Here is a 16797-nt window from a genome sequence, read left to right as displayed (position 1 = left end):
AAAAAGGTCAGTGAATCCCTTGAAACTGACATCACAGGTTGTTCTGAGCCACCTTGTGGGTGCTGGCAACTAAACCCAGGTCCTCTGCAAGAATAATAAGTATTTTTAACTACTGAGCCATTTTTCTAGCCACTAAAGTGGCTTTAAATAGAACTGCACATTTTATAGTTCATATCTTAGTACTCAAAATTTGATATGCTTTTAAAAAGTACCTCCATATTGTTCTTCAACTGTAACCTGGGGTAACCTGAGATAGTGTTTCATCACGTTGGAGTGCATATTGTCTGTGTCTTAAAGAACATGTTCTCAGCTGTCTTTCACCTTCTTTCATGCCTCCAGATGGCTCATGATGCCCTCAATGCCCCTCTGCACATTCTCCGGGCCATATATGAACTGCAGATGAAGAAGACTGATTCGTTCTTCCTAGAGGTTCAGAAGAGGTAAAGACGTTGAGATGAACTTCAGTGTTCCAAGTGAGAATGAGGACCCCTCACCTGCTGCCAGGGGATCTGGAGAGATCCTGGTAGGCCAGGCAGCCAAGGGACTGACCTGGAGTTCTTACTGGTGCCCCAGGAAAGGCAACTGTGCCACTTTGCCTGGAACATCTCTAAGAGTTTGATGGTTTCCTTTGAGAATGTCATGTGTGCACTCTTACAGGTACAGCCTTTGGGATGCATCTCATGCCATCCAGTGAGCAAATGGCACAGAGCAGAGCAGGTGCTGTGGCTTGAGAGTGATTTTTGGCTCCCATGTTTTCATCAGTATTATTCTTGTGACTTTTCCACAGGAATGACTATTTAATCAACAGTATAACCTTCTCTTGTCCAGGAAGCTCAGAGATGGCTTCGAATCCATCTCTTGAATTTGTGTAGAACTTTACATATCTACCACACAGTCTCCTCTTCTCTCCCCATGACCTGGCTTTGGTATCTCTCTCTTCCAACACACACATCTTTTCCTCCTACCTCTTTTTGTCTTGTTTCTCTCTTGTCTCCTCCCTCCCTTTTTGCTAGGTCTCAGACCCAGAGTCTTGTACATGCTAAGCTACCTCCCTAGCCCTTTAGCTTCTTATTCTAACGTGTAATGAATTTCAGTGAACTTGCTTCATGTTTCTACTTTAGCCTGTGCATTACCTAAACCCTGTGTGAGATGGAGCAGGAACTGTGAGAGGACAGCCGTCAGGGTACACCCTAAGATGCTGGGACTAAAACCATAGCAGGCCCTCAGACTGAAGCACATAGAATGTGTGCTTTTCTCACATAACCATGCAAAGGCAGACAGAAAGGGAACACTGGGAAGACTGCCCACTTGATAAAGTATGTGTCATGCAAGCATTAGGATCTGTGCCCATGTAAAAGCTAGGCCTGGCAGGACTCGTCTATAACTCTAGTAATGGGGATGTGGGGTAGAGACATGGATTCCTGAAGCTTACAAGTTAGCCAGGCAAACCAAATCAGGAAGATTTAAGCTCAGTGAGAGACACTGTCTCTAAAAATAAGGTGGAGGGCAATGAGGTAATGAGGTCAGCTTCCCATACACACATCCCAAAATAAAGAAAGATTAATAGGCTGGAGAAATATCTCAGTGGTTAAGAACACTTGTTGACTTGTGGAGGACCTGGGTGTGATTCTCAGCATCCATATAGCAGTATGCAGCCATCTTTAACACCAGTCCCAGGGGATTGAGCACCTTCTTTTGAGGCCAGGCCTGCATGTGGTGCACAGACATAAATGTAGACAAAACACAAACACAAAAAGTAATTTTTGAAAAATAAAGATAAAGAGGAAAGTGGTTCCATGGGGACAGTGTACATCTCTGCCATGAGGATATGCACGGAAGTCTATGTGTATGCATGAATGGATGAATGCTGTGACTCTAGTTTGTAGAGTACAGCAAGTGATGATGTAACCAGAAGGGGATAATAGTGAGAGTATAGCCCTGGGCACCTTTCTAAAAAGTGCAGTATATTCTAAGCTCTTATCTCCTCCGTTTTCTGTGCCTATCACTGGGCTCCCCTTCAGGTTTGATGGGGATGAGCTCACTACAGATGAGAGGATTCGCTGCTTGGCCCAGAGGTGGCAACCCAGTAGGAGTCTGAGGCTGGAGGAGCAGAGCGCCAAAGCTGTGGACACAGACATGATTATCTTGCCATGCTTGGTATGTCACCTGTCTTGGGATCAAAATGTGTGCACTTCTGCTCCCTATAGTGAGAAGGCTGGGCCTCTGTAACGATGGTCTTGGCTTTGCAGTCCCGGCCTGCACGCTCTGACCAAGCCACTCCTGAATCAAATCCTGTGACCCAGAAGCTGATTTCCAGCACAGAGAGCGAGCTACAGCAGAGCTATGCCAAGCAGCGCCGGAGCAAGAGTGCTGCCCTCCTGCACAAGGAGCTGAACTGCAAGAGCAAGCGGGCTGTCCGGGACTACCTCTTCCGTGTGAACGAGGCCACCTCAGTCCTATATGCTCGCCATGTGCTCGCCTCCCTGCTGGCCGAGTGGCCAGGGCACGTGCCAGTGAGTGAGGACATCCTGGAGCTTAGTGGCCCTGCACATATGACCTACATTCTGGATATGTTCATGCAGCTGGAAGAAAAGCACCAGTGGGAGAAGGTAGCTAACTCTCTGCTCTGCCCAGGCTCCTCTCTGCCCCTTCCTTATCTCTAGCCCTGGGGTGTTTGAAAGGCACAGCCCCTTGACAGGTATGAATACAGCAGACATAAGGGCTGCTCTTGTCTGGCCCATGGGTTTTTTGGAATTGATCTCACAGCACAGACCTGAGTGAGTGCAGAGAACACTTGCAGTAGTAGTCCCTGGAAACCTGCTTTGGCCTTCTGCCTTGGCTGTTTTACAACTCTACGTCTTACAGCTCTTCTAGCTAGCCAGTGTCTTCTCAGGTCTCTGAAATTTCACATGATGGAAAGTCAAGGGACGAGGTAATTAGGATGTCCAGGTAGCCTTCCCCATAATACAACAAGGCTTCCAATGAGGGTCTTGACTTGTGTTTTAAATTGTCATTTCTGGCTGTCTGTGAAAGTCAAGTGATCTGCCCTCTCACCTGGGTTGCCCCATGACCTTGTTTGTATAGGTAGAGACTTATCCAAGACTCTGGCTTCTGGGCAATGGAGATTTCTCCAGAGTCCATGAGATTCTGTTTAGCCAAAAACAATTTGGAGTTTTAAGTTGGAGGCCATATTGTATTTTGATTTTTCTTTTCTAATTTATTTTTATTTTATGTGTACAATGTTCTGCCTGTGTGTAAGTACTTCATGTGTATATTATGCCCTCAAGGGCCAAAAGAGGGTGTCATATATCCTAAAACTATAGTTTAAAAAGGTCGTGAGCATTCATGTGCATGCTGCAAACTGAATTAGAGTCCTCTGTCAGAGCAGTCCTCTTAGCCATTGAGCCATTGAATAATGCTGTGAGGCCAGAAAGATAACTGAGCAGTTACAAGCACTTGCTGCCCCTGCAGAAGGCATAGATTTAGTCCCAGCATTCATTCTGGGCAGTTCACAATCTCCTACAACTCCAATTCTGGGGGATCCATTACCTTCTTCTGCCTCCACAGACATCTATATGAATATGAATATATATCTTCCAGCCACATGCATACATATAAATGAATATCTAACTAATGCTGGGTCAGAGTCCATTTTCTACTACCTACTACATAGAAGCAGAGAGCCCAGCATCACAGAAAACATCCTGGTCCACACCTTAGCATCCTTGTGCACTCATTTCTTCTGATGCAGGTTTAGAGGAGGTTCACTGTCTCCTCAGTTTCAGGTACAGAAATCATGAGTCATGTTAATCCTCTCACTCCTGTGCAGTGTGCTGGGCATGGGGAGGTTGATGTGTTCTCTGATCCTTGTTTTGCCCACCTAGGACCATTGGTTTCTGCAAACCCTAGATTGTTAGCTAGCATCACGGCCCTACAGACACTGGCAGTGTGCTCTAGCCTCATCTGCCCTCCATGAAGAGCAGTGGCAGGCAGCCACTGCCTTGGCTGGCCCCTGTCTTAGACATGTGCTTCTTTGCCCATTGGTCCCTGGAGCTCCTCATTTTGGCCATTTCACCCTGTGTGCTGTAATGTGTACTTTACAGCTCCTATCTGCTTGGTGGTAAGTGTTTTAGGGGCCTGGAACATCTATGACTAGTTCTCTGCTTGAAGGCTTCCTAGAAGTGATTATTCTGATTCAGAACAGGGCATGTTGAGAGGGGGAGCTGGAATTGCATTTGGGGGCAGGTTGGATGGTTGACAGTGCCTTCGAGCAAGTGGATCTCAGACTGAAGTAGGCTTTTCCTTCTTCCGGATGACACTAGCTGGCCCTGCTCTTACCTGCTTTCTGTCTTCTCAGATCCTACAGAAAGTACTCCAGGGCTGCCGAGAGAACATGCTGGGCACCATGGCCCTGGCTGCCTGTCAGTTCATGGAGGAACCAGGAATGGAGGTGCAAGTGAGGGAATCTAAACATCCCTATAACAACAACACCAGCTTTGAGGTACAGTTGACCGTCAGAAACTGTAGCTCCCTCTTCTCACCAGCTCTGACTAAGAACATATTTCCTTGTCTCCTGTCTAAAGCCAAGAGTCCTGGGTAGCCAGGTTTCCCCTTCTCCAGACTGAGGTTTATCAACAGGAAAATGTGGGCTTCTGGCCTCAGAGGGGAGTCTCCTTTTCCCCATAGTAAGCTCTCCCAAGTGAATCCTCCTCAGCTTCCAGCAGTACGATTGTATGCATATCTAGAGTCAGCCTCTTTAACTGTCTCTTGATGACTAGGCCATACCTTGGAGACACAAGTCCCTTTTTCAATACCTAGCCTTCAAAGCTTCATCCCTTCCATCCTGAATTTGTGTCTAAATAGAGAGGTAAGGCAGGGCCTTCTCACCTCAGGTGCTCTCACTGGTCTGATGCACCTTTCCTTAGCCCTCTAGACATGTTGGGGCTGGCAAGGCCTGGGCGTCTAAGAGGGAATAGCCTACAGCAGCTGGGACAGGGACACAGAAGCTGGCTTAGAAGTTGACTTGATCACCTGAGACATCATTTCACAGAGATGTAAACCTCCTCACCCTCTCCCTTGTTCCCGAGCTTCCACCTCATTGGCTCAGATGTCGAGTGGTACTGCAGAAAGGATCATCCCGTCATCCCATCTTCCCAACTGCCCCAGACTTGCCTTTGGGCCTCCTGTTGCTACACCCTCCCCATTCTCCCCACTCACCCCTGGCCTGGCTCCTCAGCAGCTGTGACTCTTCTTCAGTATAGTCATGGCACAGCCTCTAGACCCACCTGAGTCACACTCAGGTCATGCAGACCTTTCCAGTGCGCTCTCCACCTTTCCAGAGGCCCCTGCTGAGCCACTCTGCTGTTCATGTGTCCCTTCCCCAGAAGAGCTCCCTGTAAATACCCTATTCTGGCTGCCCACTGGGCCCCACCTTCACAGTCTTTGTTCAGCACCTTGGCTAACTTGAGCTGGAGGAAGGGGCTATGGCTTGTTCATGCTCAATGTCCCTGGTTACAGTGACAGCCATAGTGGCAGCTAGTGATTGTGACAGAAGTATTCTCTGCCTTCCTTCCTAGGATAAAGTTCACATTCCTGGTGCAATCTACCTCTCAATCAAATTTGACCCTCAGTGCAACACCGAGGAAGGCTGTGATGAACTAGCCATGTCCAGCAGTAGTGACTTTCAGCAGGACCGGCACAACTTCAGCGGGTCGCAACAGAAGTGGAAAGATTTTGAGCTTCCAGGTAATTAAAAAAAAAAAAGTCGCTATATAGACTTTTCCTTTAAACTTTTGTGTACATTTATTTGTTTGTTTGTTTGTTTGTTTACTTGAGGGGTTGAATATGTGTCACGGTGCACCTGTGGAGATCAGAGGACAACTGGTTGGAGTCAGTGTTCTCTACATGGATCCCAGGGATTGAACTCAGGTTGTCAGGCTTGGCACTTTTGCCCCTTGAGCCATCTCCCTGGCCCTATGTAGACTTCATAGGAAGCATTTAAACATAATGGTGAGAGCCAGTGAGATGACTCAATGGTAAGAGCACTTGCTGCCAAGCCTGTCAACCTGAGTTCAAGCCCCGGGCCCCACAAAGTAGAAAGAGAGAACCAACTGCACACATACCTTGGTGTGTACATGTCTACCTCACACACACTTCTTAAGCCAGAGTTAGTAAAGAGAAAACAAACTTTTAAAAAACATAACATTTAGAAGAGAAATTGTTAGCAGGTTTTTAAATGAGCATTATGTATTTAATGAGAAATTGCTATCCTTGTTGCTACCATATCCTGACCTGTCTCTGGTTTGTGACCCAGGAGATACTCTGTATTACCGATTTACCTCGGACATGAGCAACACTGAGTGGGGATACCGATTCACTGTGACAGCTGGACATCTGGGGCGGTTCCAGACAGGTGTGTGCTCCCCAATTTGTGTTTGCATGCCTGCCCACCAGTCATACTGGCCAGAGGTGTCATTATGTTACTGACTCCCGTTAAAATCAGAGCAAGTTTTGTATCTTTAGACCTTCCAAATGTGTCTCACGACCCCCATACCTGGCTTTCTTCACAAGGCCATGGATGGGCTGCTTGTACGCTTGAATGCTCAGATAAAAGAGCCTTCTGTCACCATCTAAAAGAAGACCCTTGGGGGTTTTTGCCAGGGCCTTTTGCAAAAATGAGGAACTGAGATGTTGTTCTTGTGTTATTTTACAAAAAGAAATTTAGTTTCAGCCAGAATGTAAATGTTCACAAGATTTCACCCTATCTATTAAAATGTGAATGGTTTACAAAATATAAACTTTTAATGTAATAATTGTTTTTAAAATGTCTGTGTTTGGGATGGTACCAGGGTTTGAGATCTTGAAGCAGATGTTGTCTGAAGAAAGGGTTGTACCTCACCTCCCATTGGGCAAGATCTGGGAATGGCTGGTGGGTGTGGCCTGCCGCCAAACAGGTCATCAGCGCCTGAAAGCCATCCACTTACTGCTGAGGATTGTGCGATGCTGCAGCCACAGGTAAGCTGTGGGCTCAGCCGCTGGAGATACCCGCTCCTATGTGACTGTAGTTGTAATGTCATTCCTTTACGTTTGTGGGTTTGTGCCCTCATGAAGTAATCTCTGCCTCACTCAAAGGTCATAAGGTATCTGCTGTTTCTCTCTGGAAGCTTTACTTGCTCTGCCTTTCAAGTGACATATGTCATCCACCTGGGATGAATGTTGGTAGAAGAGTTTCAGTTTTTAGTGTTTTGCTCTGGCTCTCTGCTTGTTCCAGATCCACCTTTGACCTGAGCACTCTGCACTGTTACCTCTGATCTCACATCTTCATAACTTTGGGCGTTTTCTTGTCTGTAACCCGGTGATGTTTTAAACACTGTAGACTGATATACATATCTAATCATTTAATTGTGGAAGTCTTTCAGCTTGCTTCTTCAAGATTGGCTTGGGTGTTTGGTTTTAAGATGAGGGCTCAATATGGAACCCTGGCTGGCCTAGAACTCTGAGTCCTCCAATCACAGCTTCCTGAGCACTGGAATTTCAGGTGTACCCCAGTATCCCCAACTTGTGTTGGGGTGTGTTTTGTCACTTTTGTTTCTGTTTGTAGACAGGGTCTCACTATGTAGTTCTGGCTGGCCTGGAACTTTACTATATAGATTAGACTGGTCTCAAACTCAGAGATCAGCCTGTGTGCGACACTGGCTGTGCTGAGCATTTTTAACTTTAATTGCCTAACTTTTTCTAATGATTTATAGATCTTTTTACCCAAAGGTTACCTATCCATTTTTATATTAGCATGTTAATTTCTATATGTGCAGAAGATCAGGGTCATCCTTGACTACATATTGAAATTAGGGGCAGACCAGGAGATACATAAAACCCTGTCTCAAAAGAGGGAGTGGTAGATAGAGAGATGCTTCAGTCTGTAAAGTGTCTACACAAGCAGAAGGACCTGAGTTCAGGGCTTCAGCATTGGGAAATGTGAGTAGAAACAAGGAGGTCCCTGGAACTCTTGGGCCAACCAGCCTAAATCTGAACTCATCTCAAAAAAAAAAAAAAGGGTCATGGAGCCAGAGAGATGGCTCAGCAGTGGAGAGAGAGAGAGAGAGCACTTGTTGCTCTTAAAGAGAACTTAGGTTCAAGTTCAGCACTTGCATGTAGCTCATTTTCCAGAACTCCAATTCCAGTTCCCGGGGATCCAGTGTCCAGGGTCACCTTCAGACCTCCAAGGACACCAAGCATGCACAGGAGTGCACATACACCCAGGCAAAGTAATCACACATAAAATAAAATGAATGTATCTAATAAAAAATTAATATAAGGTACAGAGTGACTGGGAAAGACCCCTGGTGCTGACCTCTGGCTTCCACATGCGACTCACAGCATCTACACACACACATGGACATGAATATATACATAGGCCATACACAAACACACACACACACAAAGCCATAAAAGTGGATCTTGGGCTTGCCACATGCCTTAATCCCATCAAGGAGGCAGAGCAGTTGCATCCTTGGGAGTTGGAGACCATCCTGGTCTACATAATGAAGTGCAGGCCAGCCAGTGCTGTGTGCTGAGTCCCTGTCTCAGATTGAAAAAGGAAAAACATTTTTTTCTGTGTCCCCATCACCCTTGTATGCATATCTGGGCCCTGTTGTTCATACTCCCAACCTCCACCATGGCCAGTGAAAATTTTTTTACAATGCTGGGACTTGAATCCATGGCCTTCCACATAATAGGCAGGAACTCTACCACTGAGTCACATATATCCCCAGTCTCCTAATAGATCTGGATATCAGTTTGAGGGGAATCAAATTCCACAGAATGTTGATCCTCTAATCCACAGCCATTTTCTCTTCTTCCATTGCGTAGATCCTTGAAATCATTTATACATTTCTGTAGACAATTCATACAGAATTTGTTTGGTGTATTCCTAAGTATTTAATGTTCTTATGCAATTATAATTATTATTTAAATTTTTTGCTGGTTATGATGGTCTATGCCTATAATCCTAACACCCAAAAGGCTAAATAATGTCCAAGACCAGCCTGGGCTACACTGGTAAGACACTCTCAGACTTTTGTTTTGCCACTGTATCACTTTGGCCTGTTACCGTATATCCAGCATGTACTCTGAGTGGGTGTGGCATCTGTGGTGGTGAGTTTTAGTTCTCGCCATGCTCCCTCACAGGAGCAGAGCTTGACCTTTTGCTCTGACAGGACTTCTGCTACAGTGTGGGATAGAAGTAGGAATGTGTCCGTAGCTTCACAGTCCTCATCTCAGAAGAAAAGTCTCATGGTTTCTGTGCTGTATATCCAGTAGCCATGCATCCCGCCCACACCCCTGAGCAATAGGAGCTGTTCTTCCCTGCATTTTCTAGGTATGTGGATAAAATACACACACTGTATGAGTCAGTGAGAGGTGTTGATATTCAAAGGAGGAAGGAATATGAAGATTTTTAAAATTAAAGGAATCTTGAAGTCATGAAGAGAAAGGGAGCAGGGGGTAAGAGAGGGCAAGGTGTGCTTGCTTGTCAGTACCATGTCCCCATATGCAGATATTGTATGTCATTTAGCCCCAGTTGAGCTCCCAGTAGAGCACCTGAATGGTATACTCTGTAAGCAATGTCACATTGCAAAGGTCTTCGGGCTGGCAGCCCTCTGGCTGTGGTACAATGTTTTTCCACAGTCTTGTGGCTTCTGCCAGTCTTCTTTCCAGGAAGGACTCCTGAACCTGGGCAACTCTCATGTACGTCCCACTGGCCCTTCCATACCAACATGACACCCTGTATTATGAACCTGGAGGAAGACTTGGGGGTGATGAGGGGGAGGGACACACACCTACTCCCCAATGCCTTGTCACACAGGCTCCTTGGAAAGTTAAAGACTTCTGGCCTGAGGATAATAGAAGCTGAGGAGAGGGCCGGTCTCAGAGGAGGGCAGCCCTGCAGGAGCCTCCCACAAGTCCACTGAATCTGCCCATCTCCTCACTTCATGAACATGAGCTCCTTTGGGGGAAAGGATAGGCTCCAAGTCAGCACTCAGAGGGGAGAGAAGAGTCTTCCTCAAGTTATAAAAGAGGAAGGCAGAACCACCTGTGTCTGTACACACGTGTGTCCTGGAGTGGAGCCCAGAGTATTGTTGACTTCCTAATGTTTTCTTCTGAGAGGTTTTGACCTGAGATCACAGCCCCACCCACTGCAGGTTCAAATACTCAGGGTTCTCAGCACACGGGTCTGAGAAGAATCAGATCTTCTCCTAGAGGCAGAATTTCAGGTCCAGCAAGCTTGCAAGTGTATTTTCCTTTTTATAATTATTGTGTCTTTGAAAGAAAGATTCAAGTGTATCTTCCTCCCTCCCTCCCTCCCTCTCTCCCTCCCTTCTTTCCTATTTTTTTTAAGACAGGGTTTCTCTATGTAGTTCTGGCTGTCCTGGAACAAATTTTGTAGACCAGGCTGATCTCAAACTCACAGTGATCCACCTGCCTCCGCCTCCTGAGTGGGTGGGAGTAAAGGTAGGCAGTGCCACCGCCCAGTGCAAGTATATTTCCTATTTTATAATTGAATATCATAGCAATGTTTGTCTTCCTTGTCTATTCAGTAGTTCTTTGTATGTTTTATTTTATGTGTGATGTGTTATACCTTGCCTTTTCCACTTAATATTTAGCTTAAGGCTGCATGGTAGCTCACACCTATAATTCTAGTATTTGAGGAGGCTGAGGCAGGAGGATTGTGAAGATTTCAGGGACAGCCTAGAGTATCTAGTGAAACAAAATAAAACACATTTGCCTGGAGGTTTTTCAACTATCATTAGAAGGTCTTTATAGGGACTAGTTTTAAAAACACACAGTTAGGGGCAACAAGTTAGCTCACTGGGCTAAGATACTTCCACTGAGCCTGATGACCTGAGCTGATGCACAGAACCCACATGCTAGAAAGAAAGAACCAACTCCCACAAGTTACCCTCTGCTCACCGTGTGCATGCTAGGGTGTACACACTCACACACACACTCACTCTCCACCCCACCCCCCAGTAAGTAAATATATAAATAAATGTAAAAACAGTTAAAAGAAAAACTGCAGTGGCCCCTATGAGCACACTTGCAGCCCTCTGGATTCTTTAGTCATTTTGGGGGTTTGGGCGCTGCCCTGCTTCTTCTTTACTGTTGGTGACTATGTGGCCATTTCAGAGAGAAGTGGGGTGGCTATATTACGATGAGGTGGAAAAAGGAGAGCCTGACCTGCAGTTTCTTTCATGGTCTATGTCTCAGTAAAGTGTCCCCATGCTTGCTCCCTCCAGTGACCTCTGTGATCTTGGGCTGTTGAAGCCCCTGTGGCAGCTCTTCACTCACATGGAGTATGGCCTGTTTGAGGATGTGACACAGCCTGGCATTCTCCTGCCCCTACACCGAGCCCTCACTGAGCTCTTCTTTGTCACCGAGAACCGTGCCCAGGTAAGGATGTGTCCACCTCTTGCCCTGAAGTCTGGGCAGAGAGGATTATACCTCTGTATGCTCTTACCAGTTCCTGCTCATGGCAAGACTAGTGTTACACCCAAGCCTGTAAGCCCAGGTTGTCCAGGCTTCAAAAGGAGGCCGACCTGGTCCTACAGTCCAGCATCCCCAGAACACATACCCGTATACTCAGCCCCAGGAGGAGAGAACCTCAGATCAACTTATATTGCTTATTTTGTCTGGCCTATAGCCAAAGGGGGCTAGGGACTGCCTTAACTGGGACTTCTGGAAAATCAAACAGATATGTTCTTCCTCCTCCTCTTTCTTCTAGGCACAATAGACTCATTGAATTGCACATGAAAGGGCCTTTCACAAGTCCTTTGCCTGTCTTCCTCAGGAAGACATGACGACCGTACCCTGCCTGATCGCCCTGTGGGCATCAGGGATACCCCTGGAACCAAGTCCCTGGGCCTTCCAGCTAGGTTCCTTCATGGCTGTAGAGTGTGTGGTGTCACAGGTGCCTCAAAGTGAGCTTGCTTACCCCCTGGAGGCTCCTGTCTGCCTGTGGGTGTCTGTGTTCAGCCCTCCTCCCTTCCAGCATTCAAGGAGCCCATGCTGTCTTTACAGGAGCTTGGCCTGCTTCAGGAGTACCTGCTGGCCTTAACCACCGAGGACCACCTTCTCCGATGTGCAGCACAGGTACCTCCTCCCTGTCTTCAAAGAGTTAGCCTGTGGGTCATGTTCCTGTGACAGATAACACCCCTTCACTTGCCGGAACTGGGGGTGGGGCTGTGAGTTAGAGTTGCATGACAGGTCCAGACCCTGCCAGAGTTTACATGGAGCTCAGCTGCTGTTCAGTCACTTCCTCCTGCTCTCAGAAAGAGCAGGGAGCCTCATTTATCACTGTCACTCATATTAAACTGTGGGGTTAGAAGACACTAGCAAGAATCTGTGTCTCTGAAACCGAAACAGCCAGTGCCTTCACTTAACAACTCATTGGCTGATCTTGGAAGTTTCCACAGATTTAGATTCTAGATATTTTTGGATTTTTTTGGATGTACTTTGCTTCCCTGGCTGGAAAACTCCTCTTCTGTCAGCTGTGCTTCTAAATGATAGAGGACCCAAGAAACCCTGTATACATCAGTGTGCATCATTAGAGGTTAGACTTAAGTGTCTAAATTAGAACAGTAATTAAACATTTATGTATCAATTCAATCTTTAAGACAGTAAACACATTTCATGTTAATGTGTTTTGGGAAAAATCTCTTCAAAACAAAATAATATTGAGGATAGCGGCCCTGGCTCCATTTTTGCAGACTTCTTTAATGTCTGGGTCAACAAAAGCTGGACTCTTGTACTCATCTGCCCTGTACTCATCCTGGAGAAAGAAGTGTTGTGCCCTACTAGAGCAGACAGACAGCTGGGGGATCTCCAGCACTCATAGAACTTTTCTCAGCTAGGCATCCACCTGGGACTCTTCCCAGAGCCTAATCCTTCAAGGAAGGCTCTATGTGGAAGGTTAGAAGTGTTTTGCTCAGAACTGGGCTCCCCTACTAAAGCAGGGGAAAGAGCAGGTGGGGCTGCTGAGGTCTCTTAGCAGCCAGCTGCACTGGCTACTACGGCCCTTGCTTTCGTGATGAGCTATAAGAGACTTTGATGTGTGGTGAGCACCAGATTTCTCTCCCATGGGCTGGACTTGCCCTCATGCTTGCTTGCCCGTGCATATCTTGTCCCCCTTCCCCTGTGGCCCTCCCCACAGCTCGCCAGTCTCTTCACTGATGTTCTGCCTTCTAGCCATGTCCTTCTGGGACAGCTGCTTTCCCCGCAGGTTTCTGAGCTCCCCATGGGTTCTTCTCCTCTAGCACTAGCTGTTCACTAGCTGTGAACCTCTGTGCTCCACTTCTGTTCCTTTCTATGGCTTTCCCAGACCCCTGCTTCAGCAGCTAGACTGCTACCACACCACGGCCCATGATTGCTTTATTACTTACCCCAGGGTTTTCCTGTGGGCTTTGGTTTTGTTTTCTTTCTCATTCTACCTGTGAGCCACTGGGTAAGGGGGACTACCTCTGGCTCACCTTATCACCCTCCAGCTGAGGAACTTAGACTCAAGGATGAGGAAGTCAGTGGCTCTTGATATTGATAACTGCTCTTTCCCTCCACAGGCTCTGCAGAACATTGCTGCTATCAGCCTGGCCATCAACTACCCAAACAAGGCCACCCGCCTCTGGAATGTTGAGTGTTAGCCTCAGTGTGATATGCATGGACTTGATCATTTGTCTACAGGGGTTTATAGCAGACCTCCAACCTTGCTCAGGAAACCCCTGAAGCCTCTGCACCCAGCTCTCTTTGAGCCCACCCCCTGCTCCCATCTGGCCAAGCAGCCGCCTCATCAAAAAGGCCCACTGCAGGCACCACATGTCCAAGAAGGCACAGCAGTGTAGAGTGGCTCAGAAAGAGCATCAAGAGGCCTTGGGAAAGTTATTCAGAGAATAGAGACTAGAGGCCAGTCTCCTCCAGGGGAGTCACAGCACTGAAGACCTGGAAGCAGTCTCTGAAAGGATTCTATCTCCACTGAGTGGGAGCTGCCTAGGCTTGCCATCAGGAGAAGGCCCCATCCACCCAGAGCTACCTTTGCAGTAAGACTTGCAGGTTGCAGCAGCAGTGGCCCAGTTGGGACACCAGCCCATAACCAACATGAGCACCTCCCAGCCACCTCCAGTTCCCAAGCAATCTTCTTGCCACAGCTTAGCTGACCAACTCACAGTGAGAGCAGGTGTCCCTGGGAGCAGCTGGCAGGCTCTGCTTGTCACTGTGCAGCAGCTCTCGGCACACATCTGTGTTTCTTCATTGTTTTAGTTTTCATTTCCCCTCATGGTTTTAGAAGAGAACCACACTGATTCCCTGAGAGGTCCCCTAGGGAATGCCTAGGGGCAAACTGGCATGTGTGGAAGTGACAGAAATGGACATGGACGGGCTCTCCAGCACCTGCAGTGCAGGCAGTGCCCTCAGAGGAGCCTTTGTTCAGGAGTCAGGACACACCTGATTATTATTCTGCTCCAAGGTCATGGTGATCAGCAGCCTACGACCTTGAACCTCCTGCCTGGTTATTTGGCCATCCCTGTCTAGCAATAACTACATTAGTTTTAGTGAAGCTTTTGCGTATTTCCTTCTATGGCTTTAGCATTGCCCTGAGTGCTGATGACCTTTTTCCCCAGAGCCACAGAGTAGGATGCTGGGTCAGCATCAGGCCGTGGACTTTCAGGAAGAAAGAATCCTGAGGCACCTGCTGTTGAAGGGCAGGTATCTGGCCAGAGGCATATCCCACCTCACAGGCATAATGCAAAAAGAAAAAAAAATGCTTCTAAGAGCCAGGGCCACACTTGGCTGGCTTTTGCTGTGACCAGCTTGCCCCTTTGGCCCCTGAAGACTCTTCTGGGAGTTGGCAAAGGACTGCATTGGCAGAACCTGAGCCTGCAGGTGTGGGAGCATCTTGTGCAAAGGTGCTATGCCTTCTGGCACCACTTCCTGCCCAGTCATAGAATTAGGTTATCTGATGAACCCCAGCACACGGGAAAAGTGGCCACAGAATGGGAGGGGATGGGTTATAAAAACAGAAACAATGGAGTGACCTATGGTCCACTGCCCTGACATCAGAGGGAACTTGGTCCAGGTCCCATGGTATGGGACATGGTGCCTGCTGGCCCAGAGGAACCTCTTTCTCACCTTTTGCTCTTTGCCAAAGCACCTACGCTTTGCAAGCGGCCTAAACCCCAGAGAAGGCTCCCTTTGCATGCCATTCCCTCCAAGTAGGTCTCAGATGAGAGTAGTCAGAACAAGTGCATGGTGAAGAAGCCTCACTCGCGGTGGCTCAGATCACACAGCAGTTAGAAGATGGGGGAGGAGATAGCACACTCACACTCCTCCACACCCAAGACTGAGCAGAGAGAGCAGGTGGACAGGACAGGGCAAGGCTGGAGACCTCCCTTGGGACAGTGGCCCAGCTCTCCTCCCACCCTCCCATCGGGAAGAGCAACTGTAAATAAACGCTGGACTCCATAGCTCCTCTCCACTCACTGCTTGCTGTTTTCTCTAAGTGCTTCAGTTTGCATAGAATGAGCTTAAGTTTGCCCTTCTTCACACACCACAGCTGCTCTCTGACCGGACAGGGTCCCTCCTGACCTGGCCACCTGCAGCCCCACTGCCTCTGCTTCTCTAGGCCACTGGGTGGCACTGCTGAGCCAGGCCAATGTCTCCTGACCCCAGCCAGGACAGGAGGTCCCAAAGGATTTCCATCAAGGCCAATATCCCCTTGACTCTTAGGAGGCAAGACTGCCTGGACGGAGACAAAACTGGCAGGCATAAGGGGTCGTGGAAACATGTGCCTAATCTATAAAGAATTCTGTTCCAAATCAGATATATTGTACAGACACTGTTCTAATGAGAGGAGTGACTTATTTTCATCATCGTTTTTAATTTGTTTTCTTACGGGTTTACGATTTTGAATTTTTCTTATTTGGTTGAGTGAAAGAATTTTGATTATATCAGCTGAGTGAGTTCAGCCTGTAAAAAGAATGTTTTAAGTTGTGGATAAGATATGCAAATGAAGAGAAATATATTGTAAAAATTCTATATAAAAAAGTACAACTCTGTGTGGATTTCTCCCTTTTCTCTTTCCTTCCCTGCCCCCTTTCCCCTGTGGAAAGACCTTGCCATATCCCCCAGGCTGGCCTCAAACCCACAGTCCCTTGCCCATGTCTCTCATGTCTGGCCCTTCAGTTTCTCTTGTGAAATATACTTTGAAGTGTATGCCCGGCCAAACAAATGGGATTTACAGAACCTCATCACTGCCTGCTTATGGGAAGGAGTCCAGAAGACCCTTCAGGGCCCAACCTTTGTTGACAGAACTGTGAGCCTTGCCCTTCACTGTGGTCAACCAGGGGATCCATCCTCGGGTGGTGCTTTCCTTGGGTACCATCCTAGTACTCTCATATGGATGCTTCCTTTCCCATCTCCTCTTGAGGTTAGGGTGGCAAGCCACTGATACCTGCTAGGAGGCTCTAGGGCAGTGTTCTCAGCCTGTCACGACCCCTTTGGAGGTCAAATGATCCTTTCACAGGGGTCATACAACAGATGTCCTGCATAGCAGATATTTACATTATGATTCATAACAGCAAAATATTTATGAAGTAGTGATGAAAATAATTTTATGGTTGGGGGTCACCTCAGCATGATGTTGCAGCATTAAGAAGGTTGAGAACCACTGTGCTATGAGGATTCTTACTCCCATCCAGCTGACAAAGCACTGGGCTTTGAGACCCCAGTGTAGTCTGCTGCCATCAGGTGAAAAGC

General features: G+C 47.4%; 1 protein-coding gene across 3 annotated transcripts in view; it reads left to right on the top strand.

Annotated features, from left to right (window-relative positions):
• The window catches only part of Zzef1 (zinc finger ZZ-type and EF-hand domain containing 1), a 130897-nt gene extending 114800 nt beyond the window's left edge, over window positions 1-16097 (top strand). For all 3 annotated transcript variants that reach the window (XM_029484134.2, XM_029484135.2, XM_021176147.3), the window contains exons 46-55: window positions 340-440; window positions 2022-2157; window positions 2250-2609; window positions 4358-4501; window positions 5577-5745; window positions 6314-6412; window positions 6849-7014; window positions 11295-11448; window positions 12076-12147; window positions 13611-16097. In XM_029484134.2, the coding sequence (XP_029339994.1) occupies window positions 340-440; window positions 2022-2157; window positions 2250-2609; window positions 4358-4501; window positions 5577-5745; window positions 6314-6412; window positions 6849-7014; window positions 11295-11448; window positions 12076-12147; window positions 13611-13691 (1482 nt within the window). In that variant the 3' untranslated portion in view covers window positions 13692-16097. The remainder of the gene's footprint in view (window positions 1-339; window positions 441-2021; window positions 2158-2249; window positions 2610-4357; window positions 4502-5576; window positions 5746-6313; window positions 6413-6848; window positions 7015-11294; window positions 11449-12075; window positions 12148-13610) is intronic.
• The last annotated feature ends 700 nt before the right edge of the window (window positions 16098-16797 follow it).

This window comes from Mus caroli, unplaced genomic scaffold, assembly GCF_978045245.1.
Source record: "Mus caroli unplaced genomic scaffold, Mus_caroli_1 scaffold_13, whole genome shotgun sequence".
In the NCBI taxonomy this organism is placed as follows: Eukaryota; Metazoa; Chordata; class Mammalia; order Rodentia; family Muridae; genus Mus; species Mus caroli.
Note: the sequence above shows the minus strand (reverse complement) of the source record. Positions and strands in the feature narration are given on the sequence as shown.